Raw genomic sequence first — 19,576 nt, 5'->3', positions numbered from 1 at the left:
ATAGATTTAGAAAGTGCTTGTGGCATCTATGACCACAGTCTCAATTCTTTTCTTTTTTGGTAGATGAATATTAACTAATCTTTGGCCAACCAATATATACATGTATCAAATCATTATGCTGTGCACCTAAAACTAATATAATGTTATAGGTCAATCATGTCTCAGGTTTTAAAAAGTCACTTTTGCTATTCCTTAGCCCAGGTCAACACGTTAGTAAAATCAGTAGCTACTACACATGTAATTCTAACCTCAGGCTTCTGAAAAAATATAACACGAATGAAAACCAGAGTATGATGTCAAATTGGTCATTTTGACTTACTTAAATTTTCTAAAAATAATTTATACAATTTCAGTAACCATATCATACTGAATTATAATACTCCTTTACATGTATATAATACTTTATAATTAAAATTTTCCATATATGCTATTTAATTTATACATATATGTTCCTTTAGGAGGGATACCTTCAAAAATTATATTTTAAAAAAAGAAAGTGCCTCTGAGAAATGAGTGTAATTATTATTTGAGAAATCTTGATAAAGTATTTTTTTTCTTATATCTCCCATGAGTCAATAACTCTAGTATCACTGAGTAACAAATCCCCTGACAGATCAAATGGCTTCTAAATCTTGGTTACTGACTAATTCAAAAGAGAACCTAGTCAGGCACAGACAAAAGATCAATCGAAATAATAGTTTATGATAGATCACTATGGGATTGGGCTTCCCAGGTGTCGCTGGTGGTAAAGACCCTGCCTGCTAATGCAGGAGACATATGAGACACCAGTTAGATCATAGGATTGTGAAGAATTGGACAAAACTGAAGTGAGTCAGCACGCATCCACACCCTATGGGATTAACCAGAAGGACTTCAAAGAATTGAAGGACTGTTATAACAGGAAAGTTTTCCATCCTCTAATAATTATTTAGTATTTATTATTTATTTTATCAGAGAAGGCAATGGCACCCCACTCCAGTACTCTTGCCTGTTTTTTATATATTATATAGTATTATAAATAAATACTAATATTTATTGGTATTATATTTAGTAAAATATTTCCTCAGGATTTGAATCAATAAAAATGGAAAGAGTCACAGGATTAATCTGAAGCTATTCTGCTTTTATCTATAAGTTATGCTCATTAATGGATATAAGAAATAAACTTAAAAATTACCTTTCATCTTATTAAAAGATATCTTTTCAAGAAAGATTTACTTTTCATGCTTAACAATTATGTATCAGCAATTATATTTATATTGTTTTTATGTATTTGCAAATGTAATAACTCAATATAGAATATTTTCCTACTCACAGTTTTATGATCACATAAAATTTAAAAATCTAATTTAAACAGACATTTTATATCACATTTCACTTCAAGTCTTTAGAAAATACTTTTAAGAATAAAATATATATTGGATAGAATATAATTTTACATGGGGACTGGCAGGGAAGTATTAAGAAAAAGAATAATAATGCAAAATGTTTTCTTGTTATAGAAGAATTTATCTATGTGATTGTATCAAACTTTATTAGACACATTTAAAATGTCAATATTTATAGTATGCTATGAATTTTTTTCTCTTTCAAGCATTTAAAATTATGAAGAAGCTTTCTACATGCCAGTTTTGAAATGTGAGGTCACCAATGGTTTTTTAAAAATTCCTTCAATGTATACTTGCAGAATTTAGGAAATAGGGCTCTGTGGCTCCTATCATCCATCAGCTGGCTCCTATCAACCATCAGCTGGTCCTAAGAATGAGAGGAAGTGGTTCTAGACGGTGCGACTCAGTTATTTCAACAGAGGATCCATCCCACCACGCTGTTTGGGGCGGGAGAAATGGAAACTAACACATGTGGAGACTAACACGTTCCTCATTTTCCGAATGTACCAATGGGCAACTAAAAGCAGCTACGTGAAGCTTTATGCATCTTTCTAGATTAAAAAAATCCAAGAAACAAAAACCAACTAGGCCACTTTCTAATTTTGCCGCCCGGAAGGCAGTGCGAAGCTGCCAGAAGCCCCCTGGGTGTGAGTGCTCACATCTGAAGCCTTCCCCAGTGTGGGCACAGAGGCGTCCTCCCAGCTGCCCACCCCAGGCTGCCCGAGCTGCTCGCCTGGAACATAAGCAGGCCCCAGGTCAGCTCCAGGTGCGAGCAGGAGCACACGCCACAGCCACTCTTAGCAGCTATTCAAGCCAAACACGCCAGCCTGGCCATTCCATGAGGCAGCAACATCTGCATAATCAACTCTAATCCAAGGCCATGACCCTCAGCTAAGAACCTGAAGGTTCTAAAATAGCCCCTGATCAGTGCTCACAGATCTGAAAACAACAGTTTTTAAATTCATGACTCTTGAGTATAGATTTTTTTTTTTTGTCTTTCCCCCCAAAACAGCTCTTTTGCTTAGAAAATTATGCAACATGAACAGATCTGAGATGATGATGCTGTTCAGTTGCTAAGCTGTGTCCGACTCTTTGAGATCCCATGGACTACAGCATGCCAGGCTTCCCTGTCCTTCACTATCTCTTGGAGTTTGCTCAAACTCATGTCCATTGAGAGTCCGTGATGCCATCCAACCACCTCATCCTCTGGCGACCCCTTCTTTTGCCTTTCATCTTTCCCAGTATCAGGGTCTTTTCCATTGAGTCGGCTCTTTGCATCAGGTGGCCAAAGGACTGGAGCTTCAGGAGCAGTCCTTTCAATGAATATTCGAGGCAATTAAGTAGGTTTTGAGAATTTCTATGTTTTAAATTCAGTTTACCACTGCAGTGCTCATTGGGTATACACGAAACTCACCAAATATCCCACTCTCTACCCATAAAAGGCGAACAATAATTACACGTAAATTCATTGTGTAAAAGAGTTTCCCTTGATCTGGATGGTCGGGGACCTCCAGCCAGAGAATCACCAGGGAGCACTGGAAAATACAGCTTCCGGGCCCCACCTACCCTCCCAAATGAGGATCTCTGGGGGCATGACCCAAGAATCCAGTTGTTACACTAGATCTTAAGGTGATTCTGAACTGAACTGAAGGTGATTCTACGGTATCTTTCAGAACCACTGGGTTAGGAGAATAAATAATGCAAAAATGATACAAAAAAGTATCACATCAAAAACATTAAAATACCAAAGTTTTAAAGCAAGGACAGATATCTGCCCTTATTGAATTTAGCCAAAATGATATCCTTTTAAATACATTCTCTATAAGAGGTTTATACACACAGATGCATATTGTTTTCCTTTAAGCAGATAAGGGAAGAATCACTTGAGCTTTAAATGTCACCATTTTTCCCATTCTGTTCTCAGACATTAGTAGACTATCTGCCATCACAGGATTTTAGAAACCATTTAAAAATGATTTACTCAAAACCTTCCTGTTCTTAATGTAGAAAAATTGAGACTCAGGCTTGTCAGACATGTGCAACGTGTGGGCGATGAGAGCTAGGCTCTGGAAAAATAGGTGAGTCTGAACTTGGGCAGCTTTTAACACCAGGATTCACTGTAAGTGTGTAGCTCAGGATCCTTACCTGTAAAATGGGGTTGATAACTACCTCTTTCACCAGGTTTATAGCAGATTAAAGGAAGCTACTTTTAGCATAGCAGCTCAAACAATAGAAGCAGAGAGAAACAAGGAAGGAAGAAGCTAATGCCCAAAACAACAAATAACCTAGGAAGGTTACAACTGAACAAGAGAAGTTGAGCACAAAACAGAATAAAATAAATGAAAAAGATGAAGTGCATGAGAAAGGAAAACAGTTCTAGTTAGTCCAAGACTGAAGAAACACGGAGTACGACAGAAACAAAACCCCTGGGACCCACAGACCAGGCTTCCTTGTTATCTGGGACACTTTTGCAGAGAATCCTGCCAATCCATCAGGGCAAGACTGTCTGGATGTTTTAGGCTCTTATTCTGCTTAAAGGCATTTCTAGATTTCTTTTCATTGTCTTTGCTGGCAGTTTCATCTCCAGAGAGAATTGTGAGGACCACGCAGGACAGCCCTGCCTGCAGTCCCAGCAAACTGACCTCAGAGCATCAGGAGCCATGTGCTCAGCCACCAAAAAGAACAAAATCTGCAGCAATGTGGATGGATGCAGAGGTTATCACACCACGTGAAGTATGCCAGACGGAGAAAGACAAATACCATATGATATCACTTTGTGGAATCTAAAATACGATACAAATCAACTTATCTATGAAACAGAAACAGATTCACAGACACCCTATATTCAATATCCTGTGATAAACCAGGATGGAAAAGAATATGAAAAAAATATATACGTGTGTAGCTGAATCCCTTTCTTGTACAGCAGACATTAGCACAACATTGTAAACCAACTATGCTTAAAAAATTTTTTTAAAAAGATGTCAGGTATCAGAAACCCAACCTTTATAGAGTGAAGGGAAGTTCACACAGGAAACTGAATTTGTAATTTCAAGGAATTCTGGCAGAAAAGGAAAGGATACGGGAGGCGGAAAGAGGAGGGGGACAGGAGTGGGGTAGGGGGCTCAAAGATCTTAAGTAGAGACACACATGAAGCAGAGATTTTCAAAGGACATGTGGGGTAAACACATATAGTCAGTAATGACAGGGAACCACAAAACCACAATCAAAGCATCAGAGGATCAAGAGCAAAGAGCTAAGTGAAGTAGCTCAGAAAGAGAAATATTGAAATAAGTTGCTCAGTCGTGTCCGATTCTTCGTGACCCCATGGACTGTAGCCCACCAGGCTCCTCCATCCATGGAATTTTCTAGGCAAGAGTACTGGAGTGGGTTGCCATTTCCTTCTCCAGGGGATCTTCCCAACCCAGGGATCGAACCCGGGTCTTCCGCATTGCAGGGAGACGCTTTACCGTCTGAGCCACCAGGGAATCGCTATATTGTGCATTAACACATATATATGGAACCTAGAAAAAGGGTACAGATGAACCTATTTGCTGGGCAGGAACCGAGATGCAGAAATGGAGAATGGATGTGTGGACACAGAGTGGGAAGGAGGAGCTGGGACACAGAGAGCATAGCGCTGCCACACACACACTCCCAGGCTTCTCTGGTGGCTCAGCAGCAGACCCACCGCCAAGCAGAAGTGGGTGCGCTTAGGCACTCAGTCGTGTCCCACTTTTTGCCAAACAGATGTAGGTTCAATTCCTGGGCAGGGGAGATCCCCTAGAGGAGACGGCACCCCACTCCAGTATTCTTGATGGGAAAATCACAAGGATAGAGAAGCCTGGTGGGCTACAGTCCAGGGGCTCACAAGAGTCAGACGTGGCTTAGCAACTAAACAACGTGCAAGATAGCTAGCTAGCGGGAAGCTGCTATATAGCACAGGGAGCTCAGCTCGGTGCTCTGTGATTACCCACAAAGCTAAGCTAAGTTACAGTGCTCAGCTAAGTTACCCATTTAGGAGTGCATGGGAGGGAGGGATATATGTATAAATATAGCTGCTTCACTTCTGTTGCACAGCAGAAACTAACACAACGTTGTAAAATCCCAGCCTGCCAATGCAGGAAATGTAAGAGACTTGGGTTCGATCCCTGGGTCCAGAAGATCCCCTGGAGGAGGGCATGGCAACCCATTCCAGTATTCTTGCCTGGAGAATCCCATGGACAGAGGAGCCTGGTGGGCTGTGATCCACAGGGTTGCAAAGAGTCGGACATGACTGAAATGACCTAGCAGGCATGCACACATGTAAAACAATACACTCCAATGCTTTTTAAAATCAATGAGCCAGGATTTGGGAGAAACGCCTGAGTTCTCTCTGGCCACAGGCTTCCACCCAACCTGCTCACTAAGCTCTCACCGGTGAACCAAAGCAGACCCAGGATCTAACCCTGGGACTCTGAGCAAGTTTCTTTATTTCTTTGTGCCCCAGCATCCCCACTGGGACCTGGGGTAATGGTTATATTGGCCCCACGGGCTCTGGAAGGTCAAGATACATGGAGGAACAGACACAGAGGTCCACATGATAGGAAGAGAAGGCTCTGGACCAACCTGCGTTCACCCTCCTCACGCCTCCTCTAATGCTCTGCAGATGGTGGACGCTTCCAAACCCAGCTGGTGGGTTAAATGCTAATGTTCCACACAACAGTTCTTTTTCTCATGCCATCTACTAGTGAAAAAATACTTGACACAGCAAAATAAACCTTTTAAACCCAACATAATAGGGTTACAAGCACTTCCTTTCTTTGTAGCTAGAAGGCATATATGACTTGAGAATTTCCAAGATGATTTTTAAGTGTCTTCACTTTTTGTTCTCTGAATTATGACTTCCCTGGTGGTTCAGATGGTAAAGAATTAGCCTGCAATGTGGGAGATCCAGTTTCAATCCATGGGTCGGGAAGATCCCCTGGAGAAGGGGAACATGAACGTGAAGTTGCTCAGTCGTGTCCGACTCTTTGCAACACCATGGACTGTAGCCTACCAGGCTCCTCTGTCCATGGGATTTTCCAGGCAATAGTACTGCAGTGGATTGACATTTCCTTCTCCAAGGGATCTTCCCAACCCAGGGATTGAACCCAGGTCTCCCACATCGTAGACAGACGCTTTACCGTCTGAGCCACCAGGGATCTTTGTGTAAATGTAACCTGTACCACACATTCAGCCATCCATCCATCCAGAGGATGTTTACTTAGCTTCAGCCTCCTGTCAGGACTACGTAGGTACCAGCAGAGAAGGCTCATGGCTTCATGTTCTGTCGGTAAATAGAACACCATCACCCAAGACCACTTAGGAATCAAGTGTAGGGTATGGGCAGGCATTTCAGGGCACACTGACACGATATGGTCCCTTTTCCCTGAAGGGATTAATATGCTTACATATATTAAGAAAAATTCCAAGACAGGCAGAGGACAAACTACTCAAACAACTCTGTACAGAACACAGAATCATATGTGTATGTAATCAATTACCTTATTATTGCTTCTTTTATTAACTTTGAAAAATCCCAGAAATTTTTTCTTCTCTTTGTCTGTCTCATCGTTGCTGAGTGAAGATTTTCTAAAGGTTTCTGAAAAAAATAGAAGTACTAAGTTATTTTCTGCATATGAAACAAGAGATTAAACACTTAAAAAATCTCAACAAATGCTTCTTTGTTTTACTCTACTCTTAGACTTTTATTTCATTCTTATAAGAGAATAAAACCATTAACTATTTCTTTCAAAGCATTTTGAGCCACGTAAAAACCTCCAGCTGGGTTTAAGAAATTACTAAATGTTTTTACAATCTTTGGTATTAAAAAAAAAAAACAAAGAAATCCCAACGTTCTAGGGCAGTACTGTGCAACAGAAAAATAAAGGGATGATATAGGTAATTTTAGATTCTCTAGTAGTTGCATCAAAAAAGAACCAGATGAAATTAATTTCTATATGTTTTAGTTAACCCGATAGATCTAAAATATTATCATTCTGTCACATAATCCATATAAAAGTATTAATGAGGTTTTGGTATGAAGCCTTCAAAATGCAGTGCGCGTGGCACAGCGTGTCTTGACTTGGACTGGCCGCAAGTCACGTGCCTGCCGACCACACCTGGCTGTGACCATCAGACTGGACAGCACAGCTCTCGTGACTGAGACATCTGTGCAAAACACCTGCTTTACGAATTATGAGAGTGGTGGTCAAGGATGAAGCTATATAAACTACATCAACAGCTCCCCTGCTTGGAGGGCCCACTGGTTTCCAGAACTTGGAGGGACCACGCTGGCTTACCCGGGGACATCTGAGACAGCCACATCGGCCCCCGTATGACCCACATCCCTGGATTTTCCTTCCTGTACATCAACCAGGATGTTTTCCATTTTCATTTCAGGCTCTAGGGGCCCATTTTTCTTCTATTGTGTTCTTTTATTCTTGACTTCTAAATGCTCCATCTTCTCCTTTTCCTGGAGTTTTCTTCATTGGGATTTGTCAAGCTAGAATGGGGATGCTCAGGTTCTAGGCGAGGACACCAGAGCCCAGGCAGGGAGCTGAGGATGGAGGCACGAGCTGTGGTCTCCAGGATGGGGTGGGACCACCTGCAGCAGCGTCCCTGGGGGCCTCGGGCCACAGGAGACACCTACATGGGAGACTCTGGAGTGGGGCCCAGCACTCTGCACTCAAAAAGCACCCTCACCCTGGGTGCATAAATTGTGGCGACCGCACTTGACAGCTACGGGAGCAGCAGGTAAGGGCGCTGTGGTGTGGGCGTGCTCTGGCCTCAGTACACTCATCTGCAGGTAAGGGTGCTGCGGTGTGGGCGTGCTCTGGCCTCAGTATACTCATCTGCAGACTGAGCCTGGCACACTCAGTGCCACCACGGCCTCTACGACCATTATCCATTGATCTGTTGACACTTTGAAGGCCACTCCAGCCCTTGTCATCAACTCATCTGTTCTTCTCTTCCAAGACACAGATACAGCCAGAGGAGAAGACATTTAGATGATGCAGGAGAATGGAAAAATGAATTACTCCACACCACTGCCAAGTGCCGAGGGACAGGCCACCGGTCCATTGGCGGCATGGGGACTGGACTTCACAAACTCTGCCACCAAAATACCAACCCGAACCAGGTAGACATCAATGAACTGCTCATCTGCTAACCTAGAATTCCATATTCCAACTAAAGAAGGCCGACTTGGAAGTCAGTGCCCCTGTAACATGCATTAACACAATACCATCTTCACAACGAAGCAAAAACCAAGCCCCTGGGTCCCTTCAATCCGTCAGTAGCAAAGGCTCCCATTTTAATCACAAGGGTCAGGCCTCTCAGCTGCATGCAGGTGGCTCCAGCCCAGCCCATCAGCAGCCTCACACCACACGACAACCAAACCAGCAAGGAGACTGGCTTCAGCGGTGAGCATGCATCTCCCCAATACACATGTGCACATGGGGTTCATGGTTAATTGCATCAAACCCTTTGTTAGGCACAGAGCCTATAGTAAAATATTCTGTACTACAGAGTAAAACTGTATGTGAACAAACAACAGTATGCACCAGAATGTGTGTGTTTTATTTTTTTAATTGAAGGATACTTGCTTTACAGAATTGTAAATTGCTCTACAGAATTGACAGAAACCAACTAGTTTCTATCAAAGATCAACATGAATCAGTCAAAGGTTTACCCACGTCCCCTCCCACGTGAACTTCCCTCCCACCTCCCTCCCAAGCCCACCTATCTGGGTTGTTTCTAGAACTGACTGCTCTGGGACCGGATGTGCAAAGTGCAGGATATGATACTGCCTGAGAGTTGAGGGAGCAAGAACACATCACAGGCACATGGGCTGTTATGCCAACCTCACCACCATAGACCGGGTCAAAATCGAGCCTCTCATTTCTCCCCCTGGACAGGGCAGTGGCGGGTCTCCAGCGTCAGGACGGAGGCTCTGGCTGCTTTAGCACAGCGCTGCCCCTCGGGGCCCAAGAGACTGCAGCCCCCAGCTGTCCAGCTCTGAGCTGAGGTCCAGGCAGACTGTCTAACCTGTGCATCTGGACCGACGGGGCCTCCGGTGGGGTGTGCGACTGGCAGGCACTGGGGGAAGGATGATATGGAGAACAGAGCGGGAGCACCTGGCTCCCCTGACAGTGTTCCCACCAGCCAAAGCTCCACGTGGTACCCAGTCAGGCCTGGAGAAAATACTCATTTACAAGCCTGAACCCATCGCTCTAAATGTATAACAATTTGAGTGTGGAATTTATTTTATTTTGACGTATTCTCATTGACTAAGACTTAAATATGAATATAAGTAGGGGGAGGACATACTTCATCCTCAAAGCACATAATGTTTGGAAACATCAGAATGACTTAGACGGTGATACAGGTGAGCTGAGGGATGCAAAGGGATGGAGCATGCAGCAGGGACCCCTGAGGACTGGCTCATCTGAAACATCCACTCTTCCGGGTGTGGAAACAGAACAGCCGTCAGCAAGGGGAACCAGGTCTGTGCTGCATGAAAACGACACGTTTGTAAGCGCCCATCCTCATCACAGGACGCTGGGTACAGGGTCAAAAAAGAACAGTCGTGATAGCTCTGATCCAGCTTTTCCACGCTTGCAGCTAGATGGTATACCAACATCAAATCACTCAGAACTGATAAAGCCTTCATATATATGAGCTTTCTGTTCAAAACAACTATCTATTCATGGTGCTGCTTTTTTTTTTAATTGGACTATAGTTGATTTACAATATTGTGTTAGTTTCAACTGTAAAGCAAAGTGATTCAGTTATACATATACATATGTATCTATAGGCACTTCCCTGGTGGCTCAGATGGTAAAGAGTCTGTCTACAATGTGGGAGACCTGGGTTCGATCCCTGGGTTGAGAAGATCCCCTGGAGAAGGAAATGGCAATCCACTCCAGTACTCTTGCCTGGAAAATTCCATGGACAGAGGAGCCTGGTAGGCTACAGTCCATGGGGTCGCAAAGAGTCAGACACGACTAAGCGACTTCAGAGAGAAACATGTATATATACACACTCTTTTCAGATTGTTTTCCATTATAGGTTATTATAAATATTGAGTATACTTCCCTGTGCTATCCAGTATGTCCTTGCTGTTATTTTATATACAGCAGTGTGTATATGTTAACCCTAAACTCCTAATTTATCCCTCCCCCACTTTCCTCTTTGGTAACTGTAAGTTTATGTTCTATGTTTGTGAGGCTATTTGTGCTTTGTAAATAAGTTCATTTTTATCATATTGTTTTAGGTTTCACATATAAGCAACATCATATGTTTTTCTTTATCTCCCTCACTTCACTGAGTAAGACAATCTCCAGGTTCACCCATGTTGCTGCAAATGGCATTATTTCATTCTTGTTATGGCTGAGTAATATTCCATTGTTACCATACCTTCTTTATCCACTCAAAGGCTAATGAACCTCGGGGTTGTTTCCACGTCTTGGCTACTGTAAATAGTGCTCCTATAAACCCTGGGATGCAAGCATCTTTTTGAATTAAGAGTTTTGTCTTTTCCAGATATAGTTCCAGGAGTGGGACTGTAGGATCATATGGCAATGTTTTTAGTTCTTCAAGGAACCTACAGACTGTTCTCCATAGTGATTGCACCAATTTACTGGGTTGGCCAAAAAGTTCATTTCAATTTTTCCATAAGATGTTATAGAAAAAAACCCAAACGACTTTTTGGCCAATCCAATACATTCCCTCCAACAGTGCAGGAGGGCAGGAGGGCTCCTTTCTCTCCACATCTTCTCCAGCATTTATTATTTATTTACTTATTATTTGTAGACTTTTAACCTATGGCCATTCTGATCAGTTTTGATTTGCATCTCTCTCATAATTACTGCTGCGGAGCATCTTGTCATGTGCCCATTGGCCATCCATATGTCTTCTTTGGAGGGACACCTATGGTGTTTCTTAAGAGAGAGTCCCTCTATTCGTAGCAATAATCTGCAGGGTATGATGGAGGAGGTAACGGATGAGGAATACGAGGTGTGGCTGAGGCCACAGCACTGTCACTGACACTCGGACTGTGGTTCCAGACCAAAGCTGCGGGACTTTTTGCATTATATTTTTTTTTTACAGAAGTGAAGTCTACTGTTAAACACTTTAACAAACGTGGACAGAAATTTCTGTAAAATATGAACACTCATAATTTTAATGAGCCTCTTAGAGTATGTGTGTGTATAGTCCAAAAGGTTTATATAAATCTCAATATATGTGTGTGCATACATATCTATGTACATATGTTCATGCATATGTATATATGTATTATTAAATATAATACATATCTATTTATAATAAATATAATATATAAAGTATATACAATTTATAAGAAATGAATGGAAAATCTGGACTAATCACGTCCATATTTGTCTACGACAGAAAAGGTCAGATTTCACTATTCACACCGCCCCAGTTTCTGCAGTGGGCAGGATGGACCCTGAAGGCAGGCAAGAACAGGTAAGAAGAGTACAGTGCCTCTCGTGCATGGACTGCTTCTGCTCTGCACACAAATTCTGTGTTCATAAAGTGCCCGTTTTCTACAATGACATCCTTCTTTTCTCACCAATCAGAACCACACAGCAAATCCTCACGCAGGGGACATTGCTCTCTTAGCCAACCAGGGAGTCAAGAAACCAAGTCACAGCCCCAGTTCAGTCTGGCCAGACGCCCCCAGAGTGCCACCCTGCCTCCCCTCAAGTCACTCCATGCATCATTGTCCTAGCCCAGAGCCATGCAAGGTGCAGCCTGGCAGGGCAGCACTGGGCTGACGGTACCTCGACAGCTCAGGGAAGGCTCCGATTTCGTTTTGGTCAGAAGAACTGGAAAAGGCAGGCAACAGAGAGTGAAGGCAGGCTTCTCAACCCACAGCAGCACTTGACAAGGCCTGCAGCTATCCGTGCCCCAAAGGAAAAGGCCAAATGCAAAGCAGGCCTTTTCAGGCAGGCCCACATCACTGACCTTGATCCCCTAGAATCCTGCCACTGTCTGGCTGTTAAACACCATCCTGGAAGCAGGTGGCAGCAAAGCCTCTGTTTTCTCCAGTTGCCACCACTAGGATTTCCAGGGCAGAGCAGGCCTTGCCTGGGACACATCTCCTGCCTGCGGCCTTCACCCTTCCCCAGGCAGCTGCTGGCTGGGAGGTGGTGAAACCCCAGAGGAGCAAAGGAAAGGGCTCCTCATGGAGAGGAATATTCTCTTCTCTACTCAGATACCTGACTGCCAGGAGGATGGGAGGGAAGCACATGGCAGGGATGCTAATCAAATATTTCACAGCCCACAGGACACACTATGGTGTAGACGAACGAGATGTTGGCCCCAGGAGCAGCACACCCCCAAAGCCAGGTGATGCTCCTTTATTTTCTGGGAAGGCTGCCAGGGTCGTAGGGCGAGGGTCCCTGGGAGGGTGCCCAAGGCAGAGAAGAGGGAGATTTGGGGCCGGGGCAGCTATTTCTCCTGGTACAGCAGTGTGTCCTGTCCCACGTGGGTATCGGAAGAGGGAGCTTGGGAATTGGGGGAGTTTCCCCTCTTGCTGCCTCACACACGTTCCCAGAAGACCACAGTCTCACTGGGCCCACTCCTTAATGCAGAGATTGGTTTTATATGCTTTTCCCAGGTATTACGTTCTACATCTCCCAAGATGGGCTTCCCTGGTGGCTCAGATGGTAAAGAACCTGCTTACAATATAGGAGATCTGGGTTTGATCCCTGGGTTGGGAGGATCCACTAGAGAAGGGAACGGCTACCCACTCCAATATTTTTGCCTGGAAAATTCCATGGACAGAGGAGCCTGAAGGGCTACAGTCCATGGGGTTGCAGAGTTGGACACGCCTGAAGTGACTGAGTAAGTGAGTGAGAAGGAATTTGCGACTGGTCTCGACCACGAGCTATGTTTGAGACCTGGGAGTACTTAATGACAACTGAAAAGGAAGTCCAGGAGAAGGTGGTTCACCTCCTGTGGTTTCTGAGAAGTTCTTTCAGAGCAAAATCCCTAGTGTTCTCATTTTTCCCCTTTACATATTTCATGGAAGCTCACAGGAGACAAGCGGTAATGGGTATGCTCACTACTGGAGGAAATGGAGAAGGAAGAATACTGGAGAAGCTACTCCAGAAGCCACTCCTGGAGAATCCCATGGACAGAGGAGCCTTCTGAGCCACAGGCCATAGGGTCGCAAAGAGTTGGACACGACCAAAGCGACTGAGCACGCACTACTTGGGGGAAGAGGTATAATTACAATCTGTGTATTTTACTTCCCACCCACTCTCGCTCTGGTTTGGACACAATTGGAGATGCCTGCAAACGTGCGTCCCCATCGCTCTGCGTGAGGGCACACAGGCAGAGTCAGTGGCACCGCATCAAAGACCCAAGGTGGCCTCACCTCTCTTGTTGTCCCAGGCATACAACTCCTTTATCCCCAGCTCGTTCAGGGACTTGGAAAGCTCCAGCTCCTCACCAGCCACATTGTCCCTGAGGAGCACCACGTGCTCTGGGCTGACCTCACACTTGGCGCAGATGACCGGGAGGATGCTCTGCAGGGGCACCTCGGGGCTCACACGCACCACCGCCTTCTGCGTGCGCAGGTAATTCACCACTAGGCGCACCGTTTTCTGGAAAACACAGCAGGCAGAATTCCATAAGCACATCTTCCCACAGCTCTGTTTACACTACAATGGAGCAGGGCAATATGTCCTTTGGACCAAGTTCTTCCAAAAGTCACTGGTTGTGGGGGGAAACAGCAGATTGAACAGGGAACGGTAAATGTCTAGAACAATAAATTGACCTTCCCATCTCTTTTCTAATGAACAAACTGTGAGTGAAAGGGGGAAATGGTCAGCAGCAAGGACCCCAATTTGGAATCTAACACATACGTTGTCTTTCAAGGATTCTAAACAGACCTGAGCACAAGGCACTAATATATTCTCTAGAGGGAAATACTTTGGATCTATGGTGAACAATCCAAGATAAGGAAAGAAACATCACAAAACATCAAATTTTTGTTAAAGAAGCTAAAATGCCCAGATAAATATATTCGTATCTAGTATCATGTTGATACATGAATTAATATTCGTATGTAGAGAGTACACACATACATTTAAGCTAGAAAAATATATAGGCTCAAATGGTAAAGAATCTGCCTACAATGCGGGAGACCTGGGTTTGACCCCTGGGTTGGGAAGATCCTCTGGAGAAAGGAATACCTACCCACTGTAGTATTCTTGCCTGGAGAATTCCATGGACAGAGAAACCTGGAGTGTTACAGTCTATGGGGTTGCAATATCAAGTTTTCATTTAAGAAGCTAAAATACTCACATAAATATATTCATATATATTATAATGTTAATATATAAATCAATTTTCATAAATATGCACTGTACACATATATTTAAGCTAGAAAAATAGAGACATGTAAATATAATAGGCATATAAGAATATTGATAGATATTATAATCAGAAAGAAAAAAATCAATTTGATTAAAGCTGATCGTAAACGTCTACAGATCGAGTGGCCCATCGAAAGCTGTAGTAGGCTGAGGTTCATGCAGTCAGCTTCTGTTTGGTCTTTACTGGTCACCACATTGTTCTAAGATCCTGAGGAGTACCGACTGAATGACATAGGTCGCACACTCCCTTCCAATCTGAGGCCAGGGTTTAACGAATTTTAGAAGGAAAGATGGAACCATGAATCTTTTCCATGCTTCTCAACTTGAACTCCTATATAACCCTGGGCTCATCTGCCCCTGGAATTTGCAGCTAGGGTTCAGGAAGGTAAGAAAAGCCACAGAATATAAAAGGAATTTCCTTGGACATTGATTTTAATTGAAGAATTAGGGGAAACTCAGAAGATGCGTGTGTGTGCGTACCTGCTCAATTGTGTCCAACTCTGCAACCCCATGGACTGTAGCCCACCAGGCTCCTCTGTCAGTGGAATTTTCCAGGCAAGAATACTGGAGCGGGTTGCCATTTCCTTCTCTGGGGGATCTTCCCCACCCAAGGATTGAGTCTGAGTCTCCTGTCTCCTGCATTGGCAGGTAGATTCTTTGCCACTGAGCCACCTAGATATGGCACCAATTAAAAGTTATTAATTATCTAAACCTAGAGGACATCGGAGAAGGCAATGGCACCCCACTCCAGTGCTCTTGCCTGGAAAATCCCAAGGACAGAGGAGCCTGGTATGCTGCAGTCCATGGGGTTGCTAGGAGTCGGACACGACTAAGCGACTTCACTTTCACTTTTCACTTTCATGCATTGGAGAAGGAAATGGCAACCCACTCCAGCGTTCTTGCCTGGAGAATCCCAGGGACGGGAGAGCCTGGTGGGCTGCCGTCTATGGGGTCGCACAGAGTCAGACACAACTGAAGTGACTTAGCAGCAGCAGCAGCAGCAGAGGACATGACCTGTTAGCCAAAGTATCGTGTTTAAAAATAAGGAAATTTAGGAGATAGTTTAATAATCTAAAAGAATGAAATAGCATTGCTTTTCATTGGAGATAAAGGATAAAAGCCTTATTAAAAAGTACCGTAAGCAGATGAAGTTATTTTTAATCAATATGCAAAAGCCTGAAACCTATGCATAAAATATTCTCCAAGGACAAGGAGTAAGTATTTCTAACATCAATTTTTCAAACGGGAATCCCCTTCTATTTCTTTTCTCAGAGAAGATCTTGGAATCTTCTACATATTCCAATCTCTGCCATGGACAGGAAGGCCTCCAGAACTCTACTGGAACTTTTAGGACTAGTCCAGTAGGGTAGTCATTGGCTATTTGTGTTATTTCAATTAAATTTAAGAAATGCAAAGTTCAGTTTTTCGATCACACTAGCTGCATTTCATATGCTCAGCAGCTATGTGTAATCGGGGGCTGTTGGCTTACAGGGAGCAGAGTTATAGACCATTTCTATCTTTGCAGAAAGCCCCTGATTAAAAGATGGAAAGAAAGCTTTCCATCTTTGCAGAAAGCGTTGATGCATGACTCTGCTCTAGAGTGGGTCCTTTTTTTGACATCTAAAGGAGCAGTGTTACACGATGCGCATTATTCAAAGCTGTGAACTTAGGTCTCCTAAAACTCAGTTTAGGGCCTAACTTTGCCTACCATGAAAGTGGAAACCTCAACCATGGCATGTGTAATTTAGACAGGAGAGACCCCAGTGGCCCCCTCCGCTACACCTGCAGTACCCTGGCTCCCAGGGAACTGCACACATCCTTATATGACACACGGACTCCCGTGCTACTGACCTCAGGCACCTTAGGGGGAACAGGCTTAACTTTCGCTTCAGGAACTTTTTCTTTCAGAAATACGGTGTGCACATTCAAGGTCCCAACTAAAGTATTTGGCTTAAAATTCAAAGGCTGTTGGGTTTCTGAAGACCGGATCTCCAGGGCATGGTTGGAGGGATTCAGGTGGTTCTGAAGGCAAAGTTCAACCAGTAGGTCCATCATCGCATGGCTGGAAGAGAGAAACAAACCATGGTCAGGGGGAATGTTTGCACTCTCCCTTCTGCTGGTTGAGAGAGGTCAGGACTAATGCACCAGCGGGTAGAGGAGCAAACTGGTCATCCTTATGAAGAAAGAAAACAGCCACTGGTTATTTCCTCATTCATGACTCTACAGAGATATCTTAATACACTCAACACTAAGAAACCACAGTACTGAAAACACCATCAAAATAAGAACAGCTGGGAAAATAGTTGCATTTCTAGGCAAGCTCATGAGTATGTTGACCTCAATCCTGTAAGATCAGCACAGATAATATTAACTTCTGGGCACAAGATATAAAATTTTCATTCTTTGCAAATATAGTGTATCTTAAACAGCAAAATTTTAAGTTGAAGGCGACAATGGCTTTCTTTATAGCTAGAAACTATGCTTTTTAAAGACAAAGAAAATGAAAATTACGTTATTGAAATGTCAAAAACTTTTATGTCTCCTACCACAGATCATTATTTACTAAGGGAGCTAAAAAAGAGTGAATTGTCCCAAAGAATGGAAAATTTCATTTCCATCATTCATATTAAGCTGGCAGAATGCTTTTATATTTCAAGCTGACCTCTCTTTTCCTACACATTTCCTGAGCAGTGGGGCATAATCCCCTGACAAAAGTGTAGGTCTTGTCTTCTGATCTATTTCTTAACCAGGAATTGGCATAGCAATTATTTCAGGTCATAGTGGAGCTTTCCAGGTGTCTGGCACACAGGGTGTGCAGACTGGGGACTCGCGTACACCTGTGAAGGCACAGGCTGGCCACCATCTGGTCGTCACGCACCATGAGGGCTATGGCGCTGAACGCTGACACCACAGGCAAAGCTTCAAGGCACCCCATTTCCCATTCACTCACCAAAAATATCAATAATGTTCTTGCTGACACGAAACATCTAACAGCCATCTCCATGACAACACTTACTCCCAGCTACTATCCAGGAGGTAGTTAGGTGACAGCCTATGTTCTAGCCAGGAGACCCTGGAGTCACACCTAGGAGACTCAGCGCCCCTGGCTCCCAGGACTCTGAAAGGGCACTTGGTGGGGCCAGGGCAGCACAGACCCTCACAAGGGCCATGAAGGTGGGCATGCTGGCTAATGATGCTGTCAGCTGGGATTCCCTTAGCCTCGGAAAAAAAAAATCATCATTTTCTCATAAGCTTAATACATCAAAACAGGAAGCGACATCACCAAAGACTTCAAGACACTGAAGTCCATGAAAAAGAGACTTCCACTGAAAAGTCAGCATAGAAAAGAGAGTTCTAAGGATGCTATAATAATGACCTATTATTGTTGCCATATTCTCTGCAGATGGCACTGCTCCCTCTCATTCTCGTCATCCTGGCGGCTGGGGACTACTCTCCCCTGGCTTCCATGAGGGACGTGGAGGCGGGGTTGGCACCCTGGTCCCATAAGATGCCGACTGTCACTCCACCTCTCTAAGCTACACCCACAGTCGGCCGTGATGCCGTGCTTAGTTGCTCAGTCGAGTCCGACTCTTTGCAACCCATGGCCTGTAGCCTGCCAGGCTTCTCTGTCCATGGAATTCTTCAGGCAAGAATACTGGATTAGGTAGCCATTCCCTTCTTCAGGGCATCTTCCTGACCCAGGGATCGAACCCAGGTCTCCAGCACTGCAGGCTGATTCTTTACCATCCGAGTCACCAGGAAAGCCCACATCCATGGTCTACGCCACCAAATAAACCAATATGGGCAAATTCTCAAACAAAAGGTTGAATTAATCTTAGATGATAAGCCACAAAGAATACCAAAGTGACTAATGTAACCTTCTGTTCTTCAAATCCACTAATTGGTAACATGTTTGAAAGATCGAATTTGTCCTGAAAGGGTGCAGAGCCTCTCTGGGGCTTTTCCATCACAGAATGAACTCTTCTAGTACTAGCAGAATCTGGGATGTATCCTGGCATGTGCTAGCAGGAGAGTGGTGTAGTATTCGGTTCTGTCTGGATACAGAGTTGGGTGCCCCCATCTCTACCAGTGGACTGGCTCTCCTCTACTGATCCTGGTCCTGATCAGTGGGTCAGGACCCACCCAGCTGCTCTTGCTCTTCTGTCATCCTTGATGACGAAGCTGCAGGGGTGTTGTGAACACTTTAGGGTGGAAGCAATTCTCAACAAAACGCCTGTGGGGGAGGGGAGGGGAGGGATTCCCAAGCAGAAAATTTTATGTGCTGGAGATCTGTTTCCTCAAATTTATCATTCAATTTGGTGAAGGGGGAAGCAAAAAAAAAAAAAGAAAGACCATAATAATAAGATTCAGCACCATCACACCCTGTCCATGGCATGTGCTGAAATTGGGAGCACAGGGCCCATTACTGACTCAACTGGACCAGCCAAGGGTCACAGCGTTGCTTCCGAGGGCTGGGACTCAGGCCAGGCCAGAGGGTTTTTGCAGGAAAGTGGGGAGGTTTGGGGTGCGAGAGGCGCTCAGACGTGGGAGATCCCTCTGGCCTGCAGGCCTCTTTCTGTGGCTCTCGGACAGACATGGCAGCCTAATGCAGACTGATCTGGGTCGCATTTAAGGAGCTGGATACACAGTACAGGGGTGAACACGAGCACACGCGTCCAAAAGCATCAGTTCCTCTCTTGTTTCCTGGAGGGCCTCCCACTCAGGTGATTCCTCCCCAGGCTCATGTAAAGCGTG

At 44.3% G+C, this 19,576-nt stretch overlaps 1 protein-coding gene across 5 annotated transcripts in view; it reads right to left on the bottom strand.

Annotated features, from left to right (window-relative positions):
- The window catches only part of COBL (cordon-bleu WH2 repeat protein), a 303,653-nt gene that overhangs the window by 171,149 nt on the left and 112,928 nt on the right, over positions 1 to 19,576 (bottom strand). For 3 of the 5 annotated variants that reach the window (XM_059885792.1, XM_024990960.2, XM_059885793.1), the window contains exons 3-5: positions 16,673 to 16,883; positions 13,819 to 14,047; positions 6,914 to 7,011 (exon numbers count right to left, since the gene is read on the bottom strand). In XM_059885792.1, coding sequence (XP_059741775.1) covers positions 6,914 to 7,011; positions 13,819 to 14,047; positions 16,673 to 16,883 — 538 coding nt within the window. Of the gene's footprint in view, positions 1 to 6,913; positions 7,012 to 12,217; positions 12,263 to 13,818; positions 14,048 to 16,672; positions 16,884 to 19,576 lie in introns of all 5 variants that reach the window. The other 2 variants (XM_059885790.1, XM_059885791.1) reach the window with 1 other exon arrangement.

Source organism: Bos taurus, chromosome 4 (assembly GCF_002263795.3).
Source record: "Bos taurus isolate L1 Dominette 01449 registration number 42190680 breed Hereford chromosome 4, ARS-UCD2.0, whole genome shotgun sequence".
In the NCBI taxonomy this organism is placed as follows: domain Eukaryota; kingdom Metazoa; phylum Chordata; class Mammalia; order Artiodactyla; family Bovidae; genus Bos; species Bos taurus.
This window is presented reverse-complemented; position numbering and strand designations above follow the sequence as displayed.